At 37.7% G+C, this 20,821-nt stretch overlaps 1 protein-coding gene and 1 non-coding gene across 6 annotated transcripts in view; one reads left to right on the top strand and one right to left on the bottom strand.

The window, feature by feature from the left end:
* Setx (senataxin) overlaps positions 1 to 20,821 on the bottom strand; it is an 86,266-nt gene that overhangs the window by 31,960 nt on the left and 33,485 nt on the right. For all 5 annotated transcript variants that reach the window (XM_046451418.2, XM_046451420.2, XM_046451419.2 and 2 more), the window contains 2 exons: positions 11,693 to 11,792; positions 826 to 999 (listed from right to left, as the gene is read on the bottom strand). In XM_046451418.2, the coding sequence (XP_046307374.1) occupies positions 826 to 999; positions 11,693 to 11,792 (274 nt within the window). The remainder of the gene's footprint in view (positions 1 to 825; positions 1,000 to 11,692; positions 11,793 to 20,821) is intronic.
* Trnaa-ugc (transfer RNA alanine (anticodon UGC)) lies at positions 16,769 to 16,841 on the top strand. The gene has a single exon. It is a non-coding gene; the product is annotated as a tRNA-Ala (tRNA).

A 20,821-nucleotide genomic window follows, 5' to 3' on the forward strand; every position in this document is an offset into this window, starting at 1 on the left:
AAAGGCAGCTTGTCATAAAATAAAGAATGTGGACTCTGAAGTCCAACAAAAGGAGGTTTCAAGTTAGATATCGTGGAATATGTTTGTGGCCCTTAAAACCTCGGAGGTGGAGGCAGGAGGACAGTTTGAGCCCAAGGAACAGTTTGAGACCAGCCAGGACAACAAAGTGAGACACCTATATCTCATGGGGGGAAAAAAGGTTACATTTCAATTCTGGACTGACCTCTTGATGTTGACAACAATCTTGGACAGTTACTTAATATTGCTGAGCCATGGTTTCCTACTGAACAAGGAATAATTCCTACTGACTTACAGGGCTTTGGAGAAGTTTATAAATGTGCATGAGTCACATTGATATATTAGAGGTATTTGTAAAATTCAAATCCAAGCCTGCATTATTTTTGGTAAAGAAGTCCCTCTCATATAATAGACAAAGAATGATGGAAAGAGCATATTCCTCAAGCCACCTTTTAATGAGTTTCATGTTTAGTCTTCTTATCAGTAATTAGTCAAAAACCAAGTCTGGAATGTAACTCAAGATACAACAAACAGATGGTTACAAATGATCTGTGTAATAGCAAACATAATTTACAGATAAAGACATGAAAAGAGGAGGATACTGAAAAAGCAAGCTTTTAAATCAGAAAGCTATAGCAATAAATATAGGGTACTGAATCTAGAAAAACTCTGACAAGGAACTCTGGCAATACCAAGTACCTGTTTGACAAATAGGCAGCAAATACAGGGCTAGGAAAGCATGAGTTAGTTAGGAAGGAGATGAGCTTGTATCCACAGACTTCTCACATTGCCTTATCATCTGCTTACCAACTGAAGTGCGGCGGAATTTATGGACATAACCACAGTGATATTCCTGGAGATCGTACAAGCGGTTTCTCTCTGTATCTTTTTTCTCTCCATTTAGTCTCTCAGGAACCAAAAACACCAAATCATTTTCCTTTGGATGAAGCTGTTTAGCCAGTTCACATTCTTCCAGATAAACTACAAAACAATAAGAAACTGGCATTTATGTGACTCTAAATAGCATTATTTTAAATAAGAGTAACAAAATTAAACCCTTGTGTTAAGTTCCAAAGTGTACAGCCCTAGTAGACTTTGCATATACTTTAAAATGGTCATCTAATCCTATAAGAAATTAAAAACATCAATTAATAATATTAAAAAATTTTTCTTAAAAATGACTACTAGCTGGGTAGGGTGGTGCACACATATAATCCCAACTTCTTGGGAGGCTGAGGCAGCAGGATCACAAGCTCCAGGCCAGCCTGGGCAACTTACAGAGACCCTATTTATCTCAAAATAAAAAATAAAAAGGGCTGGGGTGTCACTCAGTGGCAGAGCAACTGCCTGGCATGCTTAGACTATGGGTTCAATCCCCAGTGCAAAATGAGAGAGGAGGGAACCATCTACAAAGTCAATATTAAGAAATAACTGATTTGGGGCTGGGATATAGCTCAGTTGGTAGAGTGCTTGCCTCACATGCACAGGCTCTGGGTTCAAACCCCAGCACCACATACATACACACCAAAATAGAAGTAACTAATATATTTCATCTATCTGAGGTTTATTCTGGCATTTTAATTAAAAAAAAAATGCTCTTGTTTGTTCCCCACTTTCAAAACCTCAGAACAAAATTCAGAAACAGATTCAAATACACAAAAGAACTTCTCTTAAACCTATTAATGGTATTCTAAATAAGGGAGATTGAGAAGACAGAGCAAGCAATGAAATAAGAAAATTCAGTGTCAATTGTTGAATCCAGCAATAACGCACTGATTTAAAGGACTAAGTACTGGGACTAGGTAGACTAGATTACTAATCAACAAATTTGGCGTAATTCCAATAAAATATGTGAAGAATTATACCCTGAAAAATATAAAACTCTGATGAGAGAAATCAAAGATAGCCAAAAAAGGTGGGGGGAATATATGAAGATTAAAGATTTGATACTGGACGGGGGCAGTGGCACACACCTGTGATCCCTGCTACTCAGGAGAATGAGGCAGGAGGATCCCAAGTTCAAATGCAGCATCAACCACTTAGTGAGACCTTGTCTCAAAATAAAATAAAAAGGGCTGGGGGTGTAGCTCAGTGGTAAAATGCCCCTGGGTTCAATCTCTGTTACTGCAAAATAAACAGACTTGATACTGTTAAAATGCCATTTCTCCCCATGTAAATCTGTAAGCCCATAACAACCCCTGTCAAAATAGCAAGGATTTTTATACAAAGTCTCATACCGATTCCAAAATCTATAATGAAAAAAAACTTTTTTGAGTGTGGGTGGTACTGGGGATTAAATCTGGGATATTTAATCACTAAGTTACATCCCCAGTCCTTTTTATTTTGAGACAGGGTCTTGCTAAGTTGATGGGGCTGGGCTTGAACCTGTGATCCTTTTTACATCAGCCTCATGAGTCACTGTGATTACAGGCATGCACCATCTCACCCTGCAAAGAAACTTCTTTTTAAAAACAGCAGAACTGGAAGGCTTAAGTCATTATTGAAATTAGATTTCAATACTTTTTAAAAATATATATTTTTAGTTACACATGGATGATATCTTTATTTTGTTTATTTATTTTTATGTGGTGCTGAGGATTGAAACCAGTACCTCACATGTGGGAGGTGAGCGCTCTGTCACTGAGCCACAATCCCAGTCCTTCAATACTTTCTTTATGGTATAATAATCAAGAGTGCAGTGCTGGTGTAAGGTACATATACAGATGAAGAGAACAGTGTCAAAAATATACCTGCACTTAAGGTCAAGTGAGATTCTGACACAAGACCAGGAAGACATGAAAAGAGGAGGATACTGAAAAAGCAAATATCAACAAATATCACTGAAACTGATAATGTGATTTAAAAGGGTCGGGGGCATCCCCAATCTTGCATTGTATCATGTACACAAATAAACTCAAGGTGGATATGGTCAAAGTATATATGACAGATACAATGAAACCCATTATTCTGTATAATTAAAATGCATTTAAAAATGGGATTACATAACTGAAAATAAGCAAACTAAACCACTAGGTATCAACATAAACATGAAAGCTAAAATTATAAAATTTTGAAGAAAACTGTTGTGATCCTGAGTTAGGAAACCATTTCTTTCTTTCTTCTTTTTTAAAATATTTTGTTTTTAGTTGCAGATGGATACAATACCTTTATTTAATTTACTTATTTTTACGTGGTGCTGAGGATTGAACCCACCGCCTTGCACGTGCTAGGCGAGCGCTCTACCACTGAGCCACAACCCAACCCCGGGAAACCATTTCTTAGGACACCAAAAACACAAACCAAACAAGAAAAAATCGATAAAATGGTGCCCTCAAAATTTAAACTTTTGCTTTTCAAGACACTATTAAGAAAAATCAAGATAATCCACAGACCAGGAAGACATATTTACAACATATCATCTGATAAACACTTACTTCAGAATATATAAAAAATTTCATCAACTCAAAAAAAAAACAAAAGGACAAGCCAGCCAACTAAAAATACAAGAAAAACCAGAAGGGGACACAGAAATGGCCATTAAGTCAAGAAAAGTCACTCAACATCATTCTTTTTTTTTTAGTACCAGGGATTGAGCCCAGGGGTGCTTAACCACTGAGCCACATTCCCAGCTTTTTATTATTTTATTTTTAGACAGGGCCTCCTAAGTTGCTAGAGCTGGTTTTGAACTTTCAATCCTCCTGCCTCAGCCTCCCCAACCACTGGGTTTACAGGTGTGCACCACCACACCCAGCAACATCATTAATATTCCTGAAACAAACTGAAGCCACAATGGCACAGTACTACATACTCACTGGAATCACCAAAATTAAAAGCACCAACAGTGCTGACAAGGTAGTGGAGGGACTGCAGTGCCCACACACTGCTGGTGGCACTATTCAAGGACTCAACCACTCTGAAAACAGTTCAGCAGCTCTTTATAAAGTTTAACCTACTCATTGTACTATGTAACAATCCCACTCCCAGGTTACCACAGAGAATATAAAACCTGTCTCCATGCAGATCTGTACATAAACATTCATAGCCACTTTATTCATAACAGTCACAGGTTCGAACTTAAAGGTCAATCAAACTAGTGAACGGATACACCACTGTGATAAATACACAAACAATGGAATGCGAACAGCGAAAAGGAACAACTATTGGTACATTCAATGTGAAGAAAAAAAATCTTAAAAGCATTAAATAAAAGTAGCAAGACATAAATGACTACATACTGTAGAATTCTATTTATATAAAATTCTAGAAAAGGTACAATGACAGTGACAGAAAACAGGCCAGTGACTAAAAGGGACAGGAAAAGAGAACAACCACAGAGAAACATGGAAACTTTTGAGGATGACAGAAATGCTCTATGTATTTTAACTGAGTCAGTGAATATTTAAATGTATACATGTGTCAAACTTTTGAATTGTGCACAAGTGTTCACAATAGCTCAAATGTTCACACTGAAGAGATGAACAAATTATGGTACATAACCATACAATGAAATATTATCTAGCCATAAAAGAATGAAGGGCTGGGGGAAGAGCTCAGTGGTAGTCCACTGGCCTAGCCTGTGTGAGGACCTGGGTTCAATGCCCAGCACGGGTTAAAAACAAAACAAAACAAAACACAAAGTTATACTCAACATCACCAAATGGAATATTTAAAAGTGGTTAGATCACCAGTTTTGCATTGTCTTACAATTTAATTATGTGAATTTCACTTCAAAAAAGAGTCTATGTTTTGGAAGTAAATTATACTTCTGTAAAAGTGCCTTCCATAAGCAGATGTAAAAATACCAGAAGTAGCCGAAAGCAATGGAGCCTCCTAGCTCAGCCTCTCATAATACTTCCTCCCAAAACAGTATAGTAGAGGATTTCTTAATGTTGGAGTATCAACTCCAACCCTTGACCCCAGTTTTGATAACCAAAAATATATTTTGAATATTACACTAAATACCTTCTGCACCAAAACCTGTTATGAATGACTGCTAGCAACAAGAAAAAAAAAATGAAGATGCAAGTCATGCTCTACAATATGTGAAGATAAGCAGTGCCCAAACTTCAAATTTTCTGTAAATGATAAATTTAAAACTACCAAATCCCAGCAAATGATTATTCAGCTCTCCACTCACTTCCCATCCTTGCAGTGAGCCAGGACACACGGGAGAAAACAAGTGAATAAAAGGACAGTCCATCAGCCTAAGGCAGCTTGAAATCCATGGTCTGAAGACTAAGACTACGTTAAATGGGAAAATACTACAGACAGCCTGATAGAAATCTGTTCACAACAGAGAGGCTAAGGGCTCAAAAGTAGATGTGATTTAAATGAAACAAAAGAAGGGAAAGGGGCCCTTTTACAATTGTGTGGTGCAGGTAGAAGCAAGAAGAAAATTTAGGGTCCAATGAAATCAGTTGTAATGGGTTAAAATACAATTATACTTAGAGCCATACATGAATCTTTGAGCTTACTAGAGTGGTGAATCAATTTATTATTTTGAAAATTGGTCAGGAATTAAGTATTTTTTCTTCCTTTCCTTTATAAACTATATTGCTGAGTAACCAAACAGATATACAGAAATTTCTCTCCATATAAGTATTTCAGTTAAGGAAAAAATTATAAAATTAAAATACCATTATTTTGACTTTTGTGAGTTAATGAATCTGGTCATTAAGCATCAACAGATGCAAATATTATTAAAAAAAAAAAAAAAGAAGAAGCTAGACATCATGCACCTGCTGTCAGAGGAGCATAGCACTACTACAAAGAAATCACAGATATTAAACCTGAATCTCATCAACCATGTATGTCAAACCTTGATTTATAGGAAATAATAGAGGACAGAGGAACATTCTAAATACCACCAAGTGAATATAATCAATAAAATCTAGACGGTGATTAACTCTATATAGAGTCAATGACCCAATGTTTTAAACAAATTCAAGAGGGGAAAAAATGAAAGAATTACAGTTTTAAAAAGACCTATTAATAATGTCATTTAATGGAAGTAATCTGCAAATTGATTCAATAAGCTTAAAAAAATTGGTTACTAATGAGAATAATGGAAATCTGAATATGGATTAAAGAATTACTATTAACTTTTTAGACTTTTTTTAAAGAAGTCTTAAGTTTTTAAATAATATGTATTTTTAGGTATATTCACTGAATAGTTACCCAAAAAATAAGCTGTTATACGAAACCTCTCCACAGGTCTGGGGGCGGCTCAGGGTTAGAGCACTTGCCTTGCCTGTATCATGTTCCACAAACAAACCTCTCCACTGAAAAAATTAAACCTAAATAGTTCAAAATACATGCCAGAAATGAAATAATTATTGTAAAGGGATCAATTCTTCCAAATTTCCACTTTTTTCCCTCTAAAATTCACATCAAAATGCAAAGGCCAAGAACAACGGAAGCACTCAAAAGTACAAGTTAAAAGTCCTGTGGAAGAATGGAATTTCTTATGAAGCTAGATTAAGTAAGCAATGTGATATGAGCAGGCACAGTTATCCAGATTTAAGAAACACACTCTTGCATCAAATGGACACTAGATAAATATGATAAGCCAAGCACTGCAGCATAACAGGATGGTCTCTCAGCAAATATTCCTGAATTAGAATGCCACTTGGAAATAACAAGAAACACAACCCCTACATCTCAGTCATAACACAAAATCGACCTCAGGTTAGAAAAACAATGGTGAACTGTAAGGTCTACCAACCTCCCCTATAAAGAGCCAGACAATTAGTAAACTTTTCCAGGCTTGGAGCCATATATGCTATCAATTGTATATTCTCCTCTTCATAGTTATTTAAAAATGCAAAGATCTTACTTTAGGGCAGTACAAAAACAAAACACAGGGTAGGGAGATGGGCAAGCTGTGGTCAGCTGATTGTGATTCTATAAAGTTATTAGATTATAGTCTGCAGCAGAGAAAAGTTTCTTAATCTTCATAATAAGAAATGGGACATGGAACACTAACCATAAAAGAAAAAAATTGATAAACTTATTATGTTAAGAATAAAATAAGGGGCTGGGATTGTGGCTCAGTGGTAGAGTGCTTGCCTAGCACTGGCAGGACCCGGGTTCGATCCTCAGCACCACATAAAAATAAAGGCATTGTGTTGAATCCAGCTACACCTAAGAAATAAAAAAAAAAAAAAAAAAAAAAAGAATAAAATAAGAATTTTTGTCACATCACTGAAAGATTAAAAAATAAGCCAAAGTGGGAGAATAACTTATTTCTAACACCGATAAGAAAAAGATCATGGGGCTAGGGTTGTGGCTCAGTGGTACAGTGCTTGGCTAGCATGTGTAAGGCACTAAGTTTGATTCTCAGCACTGCATATAATAAATCAATAAAGGTCCATCAACAACTTAAAAAAAAAAAAAAAAAAAAGACAAGTCACAGAAAAGGAACAAGAGACTCCCAATAGGTGCTTTTCCACAGATGCATTCAGCTTCACAATAAACTCAAGGGTCAACTCTGTACTTCCATTGTAACAGCTAAAACTATAACAACCAGTACCAAAGTTCTGGCAAAGACAGAATAATATTACTTCTTGTGCACTGCTGGTGGGATTTAATTTTATACAAAAGGCTTGGCTTTATCTCCTAAAGTTGGACTTATGCCGACTCATACTCCATGATCCACTTCTGGTTGTAGACTCAGCAAAAATGCCGTTATTCATCAATGCTGTGCAGAAGAAGAGTATAGTGCACCTGCTACCTTTTGAAAGGCCTGCTTGCAAGACTGCCCTTGGCTGGTGCCTGGGAACTTGAGTCTCGGGACAGTTCTCATCATTCCCTGGGAAAAAATGGCTTACTATGTCTAACTTGTTTGTGAAAATAATAGTCTCATATCAAACACTGTTTTTCCTAAAGACTAGAACTTTGGTATATTTGGTACATACTTACCTTGGGCTTAAGTCTCTAATGAGCTTTTCTAGAAGAAACATTTCTTGTGTGTTGTTGCAATGGATTTCTGAGAGAATACAGCCCGTTCTTTGTGACTTCACTAGAAGGGAACTCGTAGGATACTGATTTCTTCTAGACTTGATCCAGCACGCCCCCTCCCTTTTCTGTTGCTTTCTTTCATGATTAAAAATCATAGCCATGAATATGACTATATGGTCAGTGTCATGACTCCTCTTTTTTTTTTTTAAGAGAATTTTTTAATATTTCTTTTTTAGTTTTCGGCGGACACAGCGTCTTTCTTTGTATGTGGTGCTGAGGATCGAACCCGGGCTGCACGCATGCTTGGCGAGCGCGCTACCGCTTGAGCCACATCCCCAGCCCCTCATGACTCCTCTTAGTAAATCATCCAACACAGCAGAGGGGTTGTCAGAGACTCCCCATTCCCACCAGGGTTGGGGTCAGAAGTAGAATTCACCAGAACAACCCTGACTCACCAAAAGCAGTGTTTGGGAAAAAGGAAGGATGTAGGTGGGTATTATAAACTTTTGGCTGGTACCTGGGTAAGTTACGAAGTTATCTAGTGTAGGAGAGGTAAAAGTTACCCCAGGAATTTGAAAACGATAGAGCCAACTCCAGGAGGGCTGACAGCTGGATCCCCCCGTTGCTTCTGGCTGTGCTGGCTAGAATAAGGGGAGAAAAAATATAGCCCAGGAAATAATAACCTTTGTTTCCGTTTTTCCTTCCAGGTGTGAAGAGAAAGGACACAAATTTCCCAAGGGCGGGCTTTGGGTGGCACAAATGGTAAACATTTTCACATTTCTGTCTTCCAAGCGGAAGGGAAAAAAATTAAATCAGTCCCCAGGATTGAGACAAAAATTTAGATAAACTAGAAGCAAAAAATGGTGAAAACAACCCCACTGGATATGGAAAATAAAAAACCCCAAAATAGTGAGGCCTTGGAAAAGAAAATAGAAAAGAAAGTCATACAATGATGACTTTCTTCTCTTTCAAGATAAATCATTCCCAGACACTGGCCACAGGTGGGGAGACAGAGTGTTATCCAACCTAGAAGTGATACTAATCTTTTCAAGACAACTTCACTGACCCCCCCAGCTCAAGGACTCAAATTCTTGAGTGCCCAGACTGGCACACTCACTACATCACCCACAACCTATATAAAACCAGTCCCCTCCTTTGTCTGGTGGCTCATCTTCCACAGGAAAGTGGATCCATTCCCATAGGTGTAGTCCTGTTCCTGAATAAAGGCTGAACTGATTTGTGAAGTTTGTGTCTGGCCCGGTCTCTTTGTTCTAACAGTGAGTAGATGCTAAGACGGGCTGTGCCCCAGCCCTCTGCATTCCAGTCAGGACCTCCCCAGCAAGCTGAATGCACTGCTAGGAATCTGTACCAATTTACAGAGAGATATAAAACAGATGTTTGTGGCAGGGAGGGGGGACTTATATTTAAATGGCTTTATGTTTTGTGGTTATTGCACCTAGATACATAATAAAACTATAAAGAAATAAATATGGTAGTTTTGAATACATAAAAATAAAAATTATCTATGCCTCCAAAACAGCAAGACAAAATGGAGCAAACAATGACACTGAAGAAAATAACTGCAATGAGAGCTACAAGTGAAGAGAAAAATAATACCCCAATATAAGAAAAAGGAGAAAAGGCCATAAATAAGCAGAACTATTCCCAAGAACACAAATAACCAAGTAAATGTTTGGTAACAGAAGTACAACCTTAAATGATATACATTTTTCACACATAAAGTGTCAAGTTAACAAATGTGAAAAATGTACATCCTACCATTGGAAGTGAAAGTGGTATTCCTTTCAGTAGCCAAGACAATATGAATCAGAAGTCTTAAATGTGCATATGGTCTGACTGAGCAAAGAGATTCATTTACTGTTTAAAATACTAAAAAATGATACACAAGGGCTGAGGCTGTGGCTCAGTGGAGAACACTTGCCTAGCACTGGGTTCAATCCTCAGCACCACATACAATTAAATAAAATAAAGGCATTCTGTCCATCTTCAACTACAAAAACATTAAAAAAAAAAAAAGGAAGAAAAATGATACATAAGATAGATAAGTCTAAGTAGGAATGACTGGTTGATGAATATGCTCACAATGGAATAACTATGACTATTAAATATACTATTGTTATTATTTTATAACACTGAAGATACTTACAATATGTTAAATGAAAATATGTCAAATATGAGCTTCCTTGGGCACAGTGGCACATGTCCATAATCCCAGGCACTTGGGAGTCTGAGGCAAAAAGATGGCAAGCTCGAGACCAGCCTCAGCAACTTAATGAAACCCTGTCTCAAAAAATAAAAAAAAGGGGACCGGGGTAGAGCTCAGTAGTAGAGTGTTTGCCTAGATGTGCAGGCCCTGGGTTCAATTCCCACCAATGTAAAAACAACCTAAATAAATAAATAAATAAAACATTTAAAAACTAAAAATAAAAAAAGGGATTGGGTTGTAGTTCAGTGGCAGAGTGCTTGCCTAGTATGTGTGAGGTTCGATCCTCAGCACCACATAAACAAATAAATAAATTAAAAAAATATTTAAAGAAAGAAAGAAAGGGCTGGGGATGTAGCTCAGTGGAAAAGCACCATTGGGTTAAATCCTCAGCACACACCGTCCCTCCAGAAAAAAAAAAAAAAGGTGTGTGTGTGTGTAACCTTCCTGAAGGCAGGAATTTTATGTTTTCTTCACAGCTAAGCATCCTGTACTAGATTCATCTATCAGGTCAATAAGTCTGTATTTGCTGAATAATGAATGAAAACTGTTGTGAAGTAAGTACAATGATTTAATGTGCATACTCTTAATCAGGAAAAGGATAAAGTTTGCAATAAGATAAGTACCAAAATGTTAATAGAGCCAGGTTTGGTGGCACACAACTGTAATACCAGTGGCTCAGAAGGCTGAGACAGAAGGATTGTGAGTTCAAAACCAGACTCAGCAACTCAGTGAGATCCTGTTTCTAAATATTTTAAAAGGCTGAGTATGTGTTCAGTGGTTAAGTACCTCTGAGTTCAATTCTCAGTACCTGCCCCCCCCCCCAAAGTTAATGGAAATAACTCTCAATGATGGGAACTATGTGGGGGTGATGTTACTGCTTGCTGATATTTCTTAAATGGCCTACAAGGAATGTATATTACCATTTCCCCCAAAGAGTCACATGTGCTCATTTTTCCTAAGTGGACCTATGGAGTAGGATGGGATTTGCATGGTGGGGAAGATAAAGAGGAGTGATGCAATTTATTTATTTATTCAGGTGTTAGGGATCAAACTCAGAATCTTGTGCATACTAATGCGATTTATTTTAAGGAGTTCTGATGTTTGGTTCGTTTTTGTAACTAAGCATCAAAGCCAGATGGGGTCAAACCAAGTATGAACCAAGACTACAGACACCAGGAACACTTACTTAGAATGTATAGGCAGCTACTCTCACACCCTCACTTAAGTCTTTTCTCACACTCTCCCCTCCCATCCACAGCTTCCACTGATACTTTAGCCTGCAGTATTCTAATTACACAGTGGGAAAGAGAAACCCATGAATTTTATATTCATAACTGTCCTATTACTCATTAACTAAAACTTCACATATTGTCGTAAGAGGTTGCAAAGCTATGTCCCAGAAAACTCAAAACAACAATAATGTCTTTTCTTATATGGAAATCTCTAATTACTGTATTATATACTCAAGTTACATAAGAAGAAACTTACCCACAAATTCCCAGTTTTTCTTATAATCAGCTGGAAATTTTCGTAAATGCAACTGATAGAAATTTTCTTTATTTGGAGAGCTGATCCATTCCTGTGCCACCTATATATAGCAATAAAAGAATAAAGAAAATTAAGAATGCAAAAATATTGTGGAAAATCACGCCAAAACAGCACAATTTCCCAAAGTTAGCAAAAATAAACTTAGAATCCTAAGGGACAACCTAAAAAGTAAACTGTGGCAGCTTAATGAAATTGTTTAACACTCCCCTGCCCAATTCAGCAGCTGTTAGCCGAATGTGTCTATTTACACTTATGTTAGTGAAAATTCTAAAATTAAAAATTTCTCTTCTCAGGAACTAGCCACATTAGAGCGCTTGACAGCCACCTGTGGTCACTGCACTGTATACTGCAGAAACAATAAAGCTCTGCTAGACAGCACTGGTAGCGTGCTCAAGGCCAAAGGACCTAGATTTATGGCATCTTTGGGATTTCTCACCACTATATCATCTCACCAGTTTCTAAATCGGTCTGTATCCCTCTCCCAATTTGCTGAAGCCCCAAACTCAGAAGTGCTCTTGAGGATCTTCAGAGAAAGAAGACTCCTCCCAAACCTCAATTTATAAGACTACAAGTACAAATAAGTCATTCTATATTTCAACTGTTTGAAAACAAATTGTTTAGGCCGAAAGAAAAATTTTATCTAAATATAACATTATAGTCCTGAGTAGTTAAATCTATAACTGGTCACAGTTCCTCTGATAAAATTTAACATAAAAAACTATTGATGGTTGGGCTAGGGATATAGCTCAGTTGATACAATGATTGCCTCGTATGCACAAACTGTTGGGTTCATTCCCCAGAAACACACAAACAAACAAACAAACAAACAACAACAAAACTATTGATGGTCAGCTGCTTCTGCACCCAAGTTAGTAAACTCAAACCCACAATGACAATAGGGACAGGGTATGGGAAAGGAACTGAATGTGCATCATCTTCTAATAAGGTAGAACTGTGGGCCACAGTCAGTCTGTACCACCCAATTCACAGCTAGAACACCCCATGGTACTACACGTATTGGAATCATCTTCAAAAATGCATCACTTGCTCCCAGCATTATTCACAATCACCAAAACCTGGAAACAACCCAAATGTCACCAACTGGTGAATGGATAAACGAGTGAAGTACGTCCATACAATGACAACAGAATCTCATTTGGCAATAAGACCATGAAACACTATGTAATAGACACTTCAACATGGGTAAGCGAGAGGAGCCAGACGCAAGAGACTAATGTACTGCCTAGTCCTGTGAGGTGACATGTCCAGAAAAGGCAAATCTACAGATGAAGAAGATCAGTGTCTGCCTGGGGCTAGTCCTAGGAATGGGAAGTGACTGCAAAAGACATAAGGGATTGTCACAGGGCTACAGAAATATTCTAAAACTGGATTGTGGTGATGGTTGACTGACTCTGCAGATTTACTAAAATCACTCAACTGAACACTCTAAAAGGGTAAATTTATACATTACACCTCAATAGCATCCTAGTGTGTACAACAAAGAAAAAAAGATTGAGCCAGTAAAACTTCATCACTGCTTATCCTAGAGAACATGAGATGTGCCTAAGACTGCCCAGAAGATCCTAGCTAGTTCCCACCCTGGAGGAAAGAGGGCAGACAGTTTTATTTTGAAATTATTTGGGCCTAATATGAACTTCTACATGAACTCCACAAGTTATGATAGCCCACCAATGATTACTGAACTTCTGCAGACATCACAGAGAAACTTAGCTAGGTAAGAAATCCTAATTAATATACTCAACATAATATATAAGTCACTGGCTTGTGTATTTGATGCAGTTAGTTTTATGACCCATTTGGTTCTTTTTCTTTTTCATAACCTATTTGAATCTAAGAAATTTAAAAATCGTGAAAGGCAAGAGCTAATCTTTTTAAGCCAAGTAACAGCTGAAAGTCAAACAAGTGGATGCTGTGGTCTACCAGAGTGTTACCAAGGTGGATGTAATCCCAATTCCACAATTCACCAAGTTCAGAGGATGAAAAGAATCACACACAAAAATCAAGCTCCCTGAATATAAGAACATTTAGAATACACTGAACAGAAACTGACATTCAGTGCCTTTACAAATATGAAAGGAGTGGTAATGATGTAACAACCTTACAAAGCACTGTAAATGAACAAAGAACACCCTGCTCCTTCCTTCCTCAGTGTGGGAGATGGAGACCTAGGTAGGCTTTTTTCTCAAAGGAGGTCTGAGTCGCCCCCTGTCTAATAACTACACAAAAAGGATCATTCTAGCTAGCAATTAGAGAAATGCAAATCAAAACTACTCTTAAGGTTTCATCTCCCTCCAGTCAGAATGGAAGCTATTATGAAGACAATAAGAAGTGTTGGTGAGCCTGTGGCTTTGGAAAAAGGTACACTCATATACTGCTGGTGGGACTGCAAATTGGTACAGCCAATATGGAGAGCAGTATGGAGATTTCTTGGAAAATTCGGAATGGAACCACCATTTGACCCAGCTATCCCTCTCCTCAGTCTATACCCAAAGGACTTAAAAACAGCACACTACAGGAACACAGCCACTCAATGTTTATAGCAGCATAATTCACAACAGCTAAACTGTGGAACCAAACTAGATGCCCTTCAGTGGATGAATGGATTTAAAAAAGTGACATATACACAATGGAATATTACTCAGCAACAGAAGAGAATAAAATCATGGCATTTGCAGGTAAATGGATGGAGTTAGAGAAGATAATGCTGAGTGAAGTTGGCCAGTCTCCAAAACCCAAATGGCGAATGTTTTCTGTGATATGAAGAGGCTGATTCATAATGGGGTAAGCAGGGGGAGCATGGGAGGAATAGATGAACTCTAGATAAGGCAGAGGGGTGGGAATGGAAGGGAGGGGGCATGGAGTTAGAAATGATGGTGGAATGTGATGGATATTATTATCCAAAGTACAGGTATGAAGACACGAATTGCTGTGAATATACTTTGCATACAACCAGAGATACGAAAAATTGTGCTCTATATGTGTGATAAGAATTATAATGCATTCTGCTGTCATGTATAATTTTTAAAAAATTAATTTAAAAAAAGAAAGGATCATTCTAGCAAACAGTGTTCCTAATAATTTAACTTTTCACAGAGAAACTAGTGTAATAATATGACCTGATTAAAGTATTTCCCCACATACTAAGTATTTTGGTTATAATGAGATGTTTGTGTTTCTAAGGAAGTTTTCTTGAGGAAAAAAAAATTACATGAAAATAGTTGTTTCACTGGGGAAAAGGAGTTCCTGCAGCACTGGCTTGGCTCACAGTACCCAAAGTCACCCTTGCCTTTCAGGAGACAGAAGACAACAAAACCCAAAATAGACAAAGCAACTGGCATTCAAACCCATGCCATCATCACAAATCTGCAAACTCATTAACTCGCCTTCTCGATCTCTCTCCTCCTCTTTAGAACTCAAACTCTATTATGGAGTCATCCATTTCTCATATCGATTTCTACCTACTGCTCACTCCCATTAATAATGAAGCTTTAGCTAACACACACACGAAAAGCTTCCTTATCTTCTAATCACCATGTAGCGTGACTTTTTTTGTCGTCATTGCATAGGTTAGCAAAACATCTTTCTGTTCACTACTTTTATACCAACTTCTTTCTTAATCATTACTCCACCAAATTTGCCATTCACCAAATTCAATGCTTACTTTCTTGCTGTTATTTTTCCTCCCCCTTGATCTCATGTGGAGTTAATCCAAATCTTCAGTTCATGATGCACTTCCATTAGTATATAAGGCTCTTTTGACTTTTCCTGCATTCCAATTCCATCACATCTTGTACCTTAGGCACCCACAATCCTGTATCTGGTATAGTATCACTGAAAAATCCAGTGTGTGTGTGTGTGTGTGTGTGTGTGTAGAGAGTGGGTGTGGTTTACCTAAAATAGTATTGTATTACAAACCAGCTTTCTTTTCCAATCAATATTTCAAAGTCTCTCTTGGTATCAACAATTGCATAATACTCCCTAGTATGAAACTACATTTTATTCATCCATTCTCTTAACTGGGTCTGAGTGCATAAACAATCTCATGAGAGAAAATCCCAAGACCAACAAATTCTTATGGATGGATGGATCTGTGCACATGATCCTCTGATGGGTAAACCTAGGAGTAAAGACTGCTAGACAAAAAAAGATCACAAACTGCCGCTCACCACTGTGTCTTCAATTTCCTTCTTAGTGTGAGCTAATATGTCATAACACCTAATCATCACTTGTACTTCCCTTCTGCAAACTGACTTTCTGTTATACATCTTCTACTGACTTCTATTTTTCTGCTAACCTGTTAAGTCCTATTAAAACTTCCAGTTCTTAGGACCTTGTGAATTTTGTAATGTTTTAACTCTCTTCACCAGTCAACTTTGAATATGAGGTCCTTCACTGAAAACATAAGTCTTTGACAGAGTTAAATCCATCATCTCATTTTGTGGTTTAATGCTTCTTAGAGTTTTATGATGAACTTAGTTTTTCTGATATTTTCCTCTTTCATCAGGACTGATCAGGTGTTCTCCTGGGCCACATCAACCTCACGAAACTTCTTTATAGCCTATCTGGCTTGTAGGCCTTGATGTCCACAAGGAACACTCATGTGCTGTTATCTTCTCTCCCCTTCACAGCGATGGCCCAATGGTCAAGTATGTTTCTCCTGGGCACTTTTTCAAGGCTACCAGGGCTGCCTCCTGAACCAGTGCCTAGGGCCACTGGAAAGTGGTCATGTGCATACTTTCTTTGCGTGGTTGTGGATACCTTTCAGCACATTCTTTTGGGTCTTGAAAGCCCTTGCTCTGGCTTCAGCTTTGGGAGGGGCAGGAGCTTTCTTCTTAGCTTTCAATGCCATCTTGGTGAAACAGGCTGACAGTTTTTTCTATTAGCAGAAAAGTTACATTTCAAATATGTAACAATTCCCCCTTATCTGTGACTCCCAGTAGATGCCTCAAAGAGCATATATCAAACTCCAAATAAAGATTCAGAACTTCAGGAGCTGGCAATATAGCTCAGCTGGTAGAGTGTTTGCCTTGCATGCAAAAGGCCCTGGGTTTGATCCCCAGAATCACCAAAAAAACCAAAAACAAAACCAACAACAACAACAACAAAAAACAACCCAACAAACAAACTCAGAACTCCTATCTTTTTTTTTTTTTTTTAAAGGAATCAATTTATGGTTTCTCTTTGGCATAGCCAAATTATCAGCACCACTCTTCTTGTGCTTTGATAAGGGTTATTTGAACACAAGCACTGTGATGCTGCAGGTCAATCTGGAGAGCAAGGTGTCTGCTAAGTGACTAGCAGACAGTACTTTCATCGTGGATACATGGGACAAAAGGATGACTCACATTTGGAGCTGGACTTAATTGTGTTACCAGGGAAGGGGCAATATTATTCTGGGATTTTCCATATAATATTTTTGGACCATGGTTGTCTGTCACGGGTAGCTAAAACTGACATCATGAATGAGGACCACTATGGGTGTATTAACTAAAGTTTCTGGGCCAGAAGGTACAGATCCAGCCTATTTTTTCCCAATGGAGTGGGTCAGCTTTCTCAGAACCACCCATGTACCCTTCCCCATGACCTGTGGTTCCCTATTCATCTCATCCTAGATGATAATCAATGTGAGGGATTCATGCTTAGGAGCCATGGGTCTCAACTGCTCTTGTGCCACTCTCTTATTTGTCTATTAGTATGGCTTTAAACTATCTTTACATTAGATGAGGCAAGTTCACCCCCCACCACCACCACCTATTATGCTTCTCTTTCCTTTTTGCTTTCTCATCTGACTTTATTTCACTTTTTTCTTTCTATAAAACTCCTCCGTACTTTCACAGACACAAAGTTAAAAAAAAAAAAAAAAAAAGCCTTACGCCTTACAGTAAGAAAGGTATCCAACACCTTTCTCTTTCTGCTTTCTGGCATTGGAATACATTTTGTTCAGGGGAAAGTGAAAAAGGATTTGTGCTGGGGCAGGCGGCTTAACTTGAGATACATGGCAATAACAAACTGAAGTAATTATATTAGTAGATTTCACTCTCCCTTAAAACATTTTAATTTAAAATATTTAAAGTAAGTTTAACTCAAAACATTTTTGCTTGAATTTTTAAAAAATATTTTTAGTTGTTGATGGACCTTTATTTTAATTCACTTATTTATAAGCGGTGGTGAGAACTGAATCCAGTACCTCACACATGCCAGGCAAGAGCTCTACCACTGAGCCACAAGTCCAGCCCTTTTGCTTGAATTTTACTTGAACTAAGTTTTTGGTTTTTAATTTGGATTTTTTTTTCCTTGGTATCTGGAATTGAATCCAGGGTTGCTTAACCACTGAGGCACATCCCCAGCCTTTTTTATGTTTTATTTTGAGACAGGGTCTCACTCAGTTGCTTAGGATCTTGCTAAGTTGCTGAGGTTGGCTTTGAACTTGTGATCTTTGTGACTCAGCATCCGGTGCCACAGGGATTACAGGCGTGAGCCACCATGCCTGGTTTTGGATTTTAACTTGAACAAATTTTCTTATTTTAGTTTTGATCAAAGTCTTGATCTCGACTTGACCAAACTTTTTATTAATTCAGAAAGAAGTCATCTCTCTATAATGGGAAAACATCTCATTCATGAATACAGCTAAATAAAGGATGAACTATCTTCCATTATGATTTTCAAAATCAAGAGTCTTAAAGTGTTCTCCATAAATGGCTTGTGTATTTACTATTAGGATAATTCCTAACAGGTCTGCAGCTTCGGTTACTATTGTGTATGATGTTTTCTTCCATATTTTCTAACTGCTTATTGGAGCCATAAAGGGACACTAACCTTTTTATACATCAATCTTGTGCTCAACTATTGATTTTATTGGGATTTCTATGTAGACCATCTAGAAATGATCAGAAGTGTGTCTTCCAATTATTCACTGCTGTTTTTCTTCATCTTAGTGAACTGTATTATTGAACACCAGGTGGAGCGCTGTTCAGACCTGCAACTATCCTGTCAAATGCTGCCTGTACACCTTGAGACACACTTGTTTACCACTGAGGTGAGCTCCTGGGTTTCTGATCCCTCCTTGGTATCTACTTTCTTTGTCTCTTCCAGTGTGTCCATGTTAAAATTGGCTTGGACTGCAAAGCAATTCGGGCTTTCTTTGGTTCATGTTTGTCTTTTGTATCTTTTTCCATACTTTCATCTTAAATCTTTCTGGTTCTTTTTATGTGCACCTATGGCAGATATTATTATTATTGGAACTTGTCTCTTTAACACATTCATAAACATATACAACTATCTGTGTGTACACGTGGTTCAGATTCCTTTGGCATTATTAATGAGTTTCTGGGAAAGTTTCAGTCTTAATTTTTTTAATCATCCTCTTTTCAACTCCCACATCCACTCCATCAGCAAGTCATGACAGTATCTCTCCAAAGTCTATCCCCAATACCTTATTTCCTCTACCTTCCCACAGCTACCACCCAAATCAAACCACCAGCATATATCTCTGGGTTGCTATACTTCTACCTGCCTTTCTACACATTATTCTCCACCCAGCAACAAGAGTGACATGCAACAATATGTAAACTGGTGTCTATTTCTACTCTCCAGTCCTAACACCCACCAGTGAAAAATCTTCCAACACCTTCCTAAAGAACTCAAAATGAAATCCCCTGTAAGGCTTCATACTTAATCTCCCTCTTCATACATACCTTAGATCCTATCTCAAAGTGCTGTTTTCTTGACATCCCAACCCTCTCCTACCTCTTCTGGTTCTCAGCCAGTTTTCAAGAGCAGCCTCTCAATGTCACTCATCATATGTTGTTTCATTTTCTTCTCAAAACAAATTACAATCTGACTGGCTGAAGAGCCAGAGCCATCTCTCTGATTAAACCACTGAAAAGCAAAGCTAATGCACCAGAACATTCCCTTCCTGCCTGCTCCCTCTACCCGACTGGCCACAACCACAGTATATTCACACAGAGGTGACAGTAAAGAACCGCAGACAGTCAGCAACCTAACTTTTAATGTAAAAGAGCATTTGCACAATTGGCTACAAAAATTTAAAAAAGAAATAAAACTAATCCCCGCTCACATAGTGTACATTTATCTAATTAATACTTTTATATTTTAAGTGCAATAATTAAAACAAATACTTCTTTTAACCATATCAGTATAGAAAAGATTCACATCTCTAAAAACTGAATTTGCTCCTGACCTTTGTGTTGAGGGATAATTCTACATTAATATCATTATATTCCACCTGTACTAGGGCATATAACTGGATAATCAAACACTACACTTTAGATTCTAAATAGGATACCAATGTTTTGTAAAAAAGAGTCAGTACTTGGGCCAGGGATGTAGCTTAGTGGCAGAGCACTCACCTAGTATACACTATTCTCTGCATTCAATCCCTAGTTAATTAATTAAGTCTATACTCACTACAGTATTCCATTAATAAGGTGCAAGTAAAGTTATAACAAGTATACCAGAATAAGGGTGATGACCCCTGGTCCAGGACTGGGGTTGATGTCACAGCCTTGACTTATTAGAAAAACTAAAAATCAAAACTAAACAATGCTGGGCTGGGTTGTGGCTCAGTGGTAGAGCACTTGCCTCACATGCATGAGGCACTGGGTTCGATTCTCAGCACCGCATATAAGTAAATAAATAAAATCCAATGACAACTAAAAAAATATATATATATATATATACACACACACACACACACACACACACACACACAAAACAAGGTTATCTTGACACCATAAAAATTGTTGGTCTAATAATTTCCATCATTCTCCCAAATATCCTATACCTATTATAGTCTCAATCCCTTCACCCACCCACTCCCTGACAACTACTCATCTGCTTTTTGTCCCTATGAACCTGCCTTTTCTGGGCAACACATGGACAGAATCATAAAACCTGACCTTCTGCACCTGACTTCTTTCAGCAGCACAATGTTTTCAAAGTTCATCAATGAATATGAATCAGAACACCTTTCCTTTTAATGGCTGAATAATATTTCATTGAATGAACAAACCATATTTTGTTTATCCA

The sequence above is a fragment of the Marmota monax genome, unplaced genomic scaffold (assembly GCF_021218885.2).
Source record: "Marmota monax isolate L192 unplaced genomic scaffold, Marmota_monax_Labrador192_F-V1.1 WCK01_AAM20220418_F8-fsc00020, whole genome shotgun sequence".
In the NCBI taxonomy this organism is placed as follows: domain Eukaryota; kingdom Metazoa; phylum Chordata; class Mammalia; order Rodentia; family Sciuridae; genus Marmota; species Marmota monax.